The sequence below is a fragment of the Triticum dicoccoides genome, chromosome 3A, assembly GCF_002162155.2.
Source record: "Triticum dicoccoides isolate Atlit2015 ecotype Zavitan chromosome 3A, WEW_v2.0, whole genome shotgun sequence".
NCBI classification, from domain to species: domain Eukaryota; kingdom Viridiplantae; phylum Streptophyta; class Magnoliopsida; order Poales; family Poaceae; genus Triticum; species Triticum dicoccoides.
Genome location: NC_041384.1, coordinates 724968988 through 724974116, shown reverse-complemented (window position 1 = coordinate 724974116; position 5129 = coordinate 724968988). Strand labels below are relative to the sequence as shown.

The 5129-nt window shown below is 46.2% G+C and overlaps 1 protein-coding gene across 1 annotated transcript; it reads left to right on the top strand.

Moving 5' to 3' along the window:
* The first annotated feature begins 1056 nt into the window (after positions 1-1056).
* Positions 1057-4699, top strand: LOC119270509 (uridine 5'-monophosphate synthase). The gene is made up of 6 exons (XM_037552511.1): positions 1057-1921; positions 2438-2521; positions 3053-3135; positions 3218-3305; positions 3418-3672; positions 4363-4699. The coding sequence occupies exons 1-6, from the start codon at positions 1127-1129 to the stop codon at positions 4486-4488; spliced, it is 1431 nt and encodes a 476-aa protein (XP_037408408.1). The 5' UTR covers positions 1057-1126; the 3' UTR covers positions 4489-4699.
* Positions 4700-5129: the final 430 nt, after the last annotated feature.

Sequence of the window (5129 nt, the reverse complement as noted above, 5' to 3'; positions counted from 1 at the left end):
AACTACGTGAGTTGATTTTGTTGTTTGCGTGAAAAAGATTTTTACGATATTGACAATTTTTTTTACTTTCCGTTGATTGCTTTGCAAGGGATTTCTTATAAAGTGGCGGGGGTTGGCTTGGAATTTTTTTAATGGAGATTATTGTGTGGTTTTAGAAGGTGACACCGATGCGAAGATACAATAAAACTTTGCAATTCAAGGGGTTAGGGTTAGGTGGTGTGGGAGAAAATGGTGGAGGCTCAACACGGTTAGAGGGATGGGTGACAGAGACCTGTGGTGTGTGACAGTTGGTTGAGGCGGGGTGGCGAGGTGACACGTGATATTGCAGGCTATACTGATCGGAGCAGCTAGACGTTGCAGGCAAAGGGGAGTTATGGATTTGCAATGCGACAACGATTTTATTGGCCTTTTTTTTCCGCAAAAAGGCTAAAGCCATGTATCAAATTTCACGTGTCTTTGCAAACACACCCTGACAAGGAAAAAAAAGACATTAAAAAATTTAGGGGTGTCGAAGTCCTCTTTCTCCCTCCTGTATCCAGCTTTAGCATGGTTCAATGTTGTCCGTGAGCCTTCGCCTTGGCAGAGCAAACTTTTAAAACCCAAGAGCTCATAAAAGCAACGACTAGGAACTCGTTGATGCTACTGATTAGATTAAAGTGTTTACCACATTTGAAAAACGAAAAAAAAAATACACTCCCTTCGCCCGGAAATACTTGTCAGAGAAATAAATATATCTAGATGTATTTTATTCTAGATACATTTATTTTTATGTTAAAAAAGAAAATACATTCATTTTTATTCATTTTATAACAAGTAATTACGAACGAAGGGAGGTTTAAGTGCCTGGGATTCTTTTCCTTTGAATGCCCTGAAACCCAACTGAAAAACAAAGTTACACCACCACGCTAAGCGTTTCCTAATAATGTCATCCGTTTGGAATATATATGGAACTAAAGACTCGACAGTGATGACGCGACGTTGATACGCGGCCGGTCAATAAATTTCCTTCGTCCCCTACCTCCCCTTTCCATTCCCCCGCCCCCCGCCGCCGTGCCGCCCTCCCCACCAACCCCAAACCCCGCCCAAAACCCTAGCCGCCGGCCCGCCCCGCTCCGCCGCCGCCGCCATGGACGCCGCCGCGCTGGAAACCCTCATCCTCGACCTGCACGCCATCGAGGCGGTCAAGCTCGGCTCCTTCGTGCTCAAGTCGGGCATCACCTCCCCGATCTACCTCGACCTGCGCGCGCTCGTCTCGCACCCGCGCCTGCTCGCCGCCATCGCCTCCCTCCTCGCCGCCCTCCCGGCCACCCGCCCCTACGGCATCCTCTGCGGGGTGCCCTACACGGCGCTCCCCATCGCCTCCGTGCTCTCCGTCGACCGCGGCCTCCCCATGCTCATGCGCCGCAAGGAGGTCAAGACCCACGGCACCGCCAAGGCCATCGAGGGCTCCTTCCGCGCCGGCGACACCGTGCTCATCATCGAGGACCTCGTCACCAGCGGCGCCTCCGTGCTCGAGACCGCCGCGCCCCTCCGCGCCGAGGGGCTCGTCGTGGCCGACGCGTTCGTCGTTGTTGACCGCGAGCAGGGCGGGAGGGAGAACCTTGCGGCGAACGGCATCACGCTGCACTCGCTCATGACCCTCACCGAGGTGCTCGCCGTGCTGCTCCGGCACGGCAAGGTCACCGAGGAGAAGGCCGCCGAGGTGAAGCAGTTCCTCGATGCCAACAGGAAGGTCACCGTGCCGGGCGCGGCGGCCGCCGCCAAGCCCAAGGTGGTCAGGAAGGGGTTCCCTGAGAGGGCAGCCTTGGCCAAGAACCCCATGGGGAAGAAGCTGTTCGAGGTCATGGAGGCAAAGCAGAGCAACCTCTGCGTCTCCGCGGATGTTGGGACAGCCAAGGAGCTCCTTGAGCTTGCCGAAAAGGTATAACACAGTGCAATTTGTTGTGTTTTGGTGTTAAGTCAGTTGTTGGGTTAGATTTAGGCACTTCCAAATCAGCAAGTTATATAATTATGCTTTCTGACATTGACAGAATTGACCATTTCAGCAAGGTATGACAGTACAGTATGTTGAGTATTTGCGTAGGTCAATTCTTGGGGTTAGATTTCAGCACCTTTAGTTCAGCAAGTTAAATTATCTTTTGGGATGGAATCCTGGAATAGACATGGCTATTTCTGGAATTTGTTAATATTAAGACATGACTTGTGTTAGCTAGCAGAGTCTCCTGAATTAGGTAGGAAACAGATCTATTAGGTGTGCATGACTGCAGTCCTTCAGGAGTGAAAGCATTGACTTGTTGCACGACTGGTGACATCATAACAACATTTTCAATTGCATTATGTATGATGTTTTCTGCACTTGGATGCTGCTGTGTAGTGACATCACCAGAACCTATCCTTAACACAAGGTTTAACCCATCTTTCTATAATTTTTATGCAGGTTGGCTCTGAGATTTGCATGCTGAAAACCCATGTCGATATCTTGTCAGATTTTACACCTGACTTTGGCACCAAGCTGCGCTCGGTATGCTCTCTTATGATGCAATATCGTCTTTTATTTTCAATGATAATAATGCTTCTCTCTCAGATGGTACCTTTGGATCTTTCTGTTTACTACGAGTAGTAAAATGCCAGTGTCCGCAATAGTCTTCTCATTTCGTTTGTCAGTAATCTGATGTAGCATCTTCATGTCTATCAGAATGGAATTCCTTTCTCCATACTATTCTGTTAGGGAGCATGTTTGATTTCTGTATTTATTAGAGGCTCGTTTGTTTAATTCATTATGTACTGTCATTCTAATGTCGTCCATCTTCCTCTCATTTGTAAACAATCGACCTGTAACCAACTAAGATACCAGGGCCATTTACTTTCTTAGATCTGGTTTTTGTTTATCTGTTTTTTGACCAGGACCTGAATTTATTTTATCAATTGCTAGAGCTGTTTTCTACTATAACAATGTGTCAATCACTGTCTAAGATGCAAAAGATGTTGTCCTATCTGGGACTTCTTAATGTCACATTCTTTATATAATGGAGCTCTTAACTTTTCTTTTTAGATTGCTGAGAAGCACAACTTTTTGATCTTTGAAGACCGCAAGTTTGCTGACATTGGTAACACAGTAACTATGCAATATGAAGGGTGAGAAAAGGCACTATAAACCATCTTCTCTTTCTGTTTGCATATGTATGCAGTATGCTTATAACGTTTTACATTATTTCAGAGGAATATTCCGCATATTAGAATGGGCTGATATTGTTAACGCCCATGTAATTCCTGGGCCTGGAATTGTTGATGGCTTGAAGCTTAAGGTATACTAAACTTTAAATGTCCTAAATAGTAAATATTAAAAGTTAATGTTGCAGCTTTGAATAGTCTGTGTATTGTGGTGCTCACTGTAACTGTTGTGTTGTGGTATTGAAGGGTTTACCAAAAGGGAGAGGGCTTCTTCTGCTTGCTGAAATGAGCTCGGCTGGCAACCTTGCTCAAGGAGATTACACTGCAGCAGCTGTAAAGATTGCCGAGCAACATTCTGATTTTGTGATTGGATTTATATCAGTAAATCCCGCATCTTGGTCTGTGGCACCATCAAGCCCAGCGTTTATCCATGCCACCCCTGGAGTGCAGATGGTTTCTGGAGGAGATGCTCTTGGGCAACAGTACTCAACTCCTTTTTCTGTGAGTTTGACCTTGTCATTAGAAAGTGCTTTCTTCACATATGTGCATTCAAGTTTTTGTGGAGCTTTCATAAATTGGACTTTAGCAGTATTATTTTTCTATGTACTATACTGCAGCTGAATTTCGTTGTCATGTTGTCTCCTGGTTAATATAATAAATTACAAAGTTTGAAGGTGACATGTGTTTTTGGATTACATACTTGCGATATGTACCAAATATCTGTCAGTTGTTGAGAATTTTCTGGAAATAGGGCACACCTCTGTACTTTTCTCATGCTCACAGGAATACCATAACAAGCAAGATTCGCCTCTGTGGGCTAGATTGGTGTTCTTAAGAATTTCAATTTCCTTAGAAGATATGGAGTAGCATTTAATTTTGATTTCTCATGCACCAGAATACTTACTAGTATTTCGTAGCCAGACATATACTCCCTCCGTTCCCAAATATAAGTCCTTTTAGAGATTCCAATATGGACTACATACAGAGCAAAATGAGTGAATGTGCACTCTATAATATGTCTATATACATCCGTATGTAGTCCATATTGAAATCTTTAAAAAGACTTATATTTAGGGACGGAGGGAGTATATTCTTGGGAGTTATTCAGGATTTGAGTTTCTTTGTCTCACTGTTGCAGTCTGCTTATTATCTGATGTTGTGTCTCACCTGCAACCTGGCTGTGTCCTACAGGTGATAAACGACAGAGGCAGCGACATAATCATTGTGGGCCGCGGGATCATCAAGGCGAGCGACCCCGAGCAGACGGCGAGGGAGTACCGCGTCCAAGGGTGGCAGGCGTACCTGTCCAGCTTGTGAGGAAGGCTGCTGCTCAAACGCAAACGCCTCTCTCAGTGTAAACCCAAACGAAATGCGCTGGCGTTCGTGCCATGGATCGATCAATGTAATAAGAGTGCCTCCTGTCGGCGCTGAGTGATTTCCCCCTTGTGCCTGGTGTCGGCGGCACGCGTCGTTTTGGGGAAATAACTTCGAAATCGCGGTAATGGAAACCAGAACGTTCCCATGGACACTGCTTGCTTGCCCTGTGCCTGTTGGTTGCTTTGGTCGTCTGATGCTTGAGCTTTATCATCAACTCAAGATGTTTGCTGGTAGGAGCTTGCTTGAGATGGAATCAGTTAAGTTTTTAGACAAAATTCACTGTTAGATACTCTAGATGGCGGTCCTCTTTCAAACGCACTATCACCCATGGTCAGTCAGTCTCTTGTCCCATGAGCATGGTTGGGCGAGCGAGCTCTGCCGCCGCCGGTGGCAGCTGCAGCTCCGGCGAGTGTACGCTGGGAGTGGGCCTTGAACCAGTTGGGCCTATAGAAGCCTAAGCCTACAAAGAGGGCCCAGAGCATTTTTTTTAGATGGAACACCCGATTCCATTAACCCACTGGCTCAGCAGAAACGCTGGCCGTCCTAACTTTTACACCGTCCGGCAATTCCTCAGACCACAT

What these genes read in the sequence shown, in the direction of transcription:
- LOC119270509 (XM_037552511.1), top strand. Translation starts at nt 1,127, where the DNA reads ATGGACGCCGCCGCGCTGGAAACCCTCATCCTCGACCTGCACGCCATC. An exon ending in TTGGCACCAAGCTGCGCTCG is followed by an intron (nt 2,522 to 3,052) that starts GTATGCTCTCTT and finishes TTTTCTTTTTAG; the next exon opens with ATTGCTGAGAAGCACAACTT. An exon ending in GTAACTATGCAATATGAAGG is followed by an intron (nt 3,136 to 3,217) that starts GTGAGAAAAGGC and finishes ACATTATTTCAG; the next exon opens with AGGAATATTCCGCATATTAG.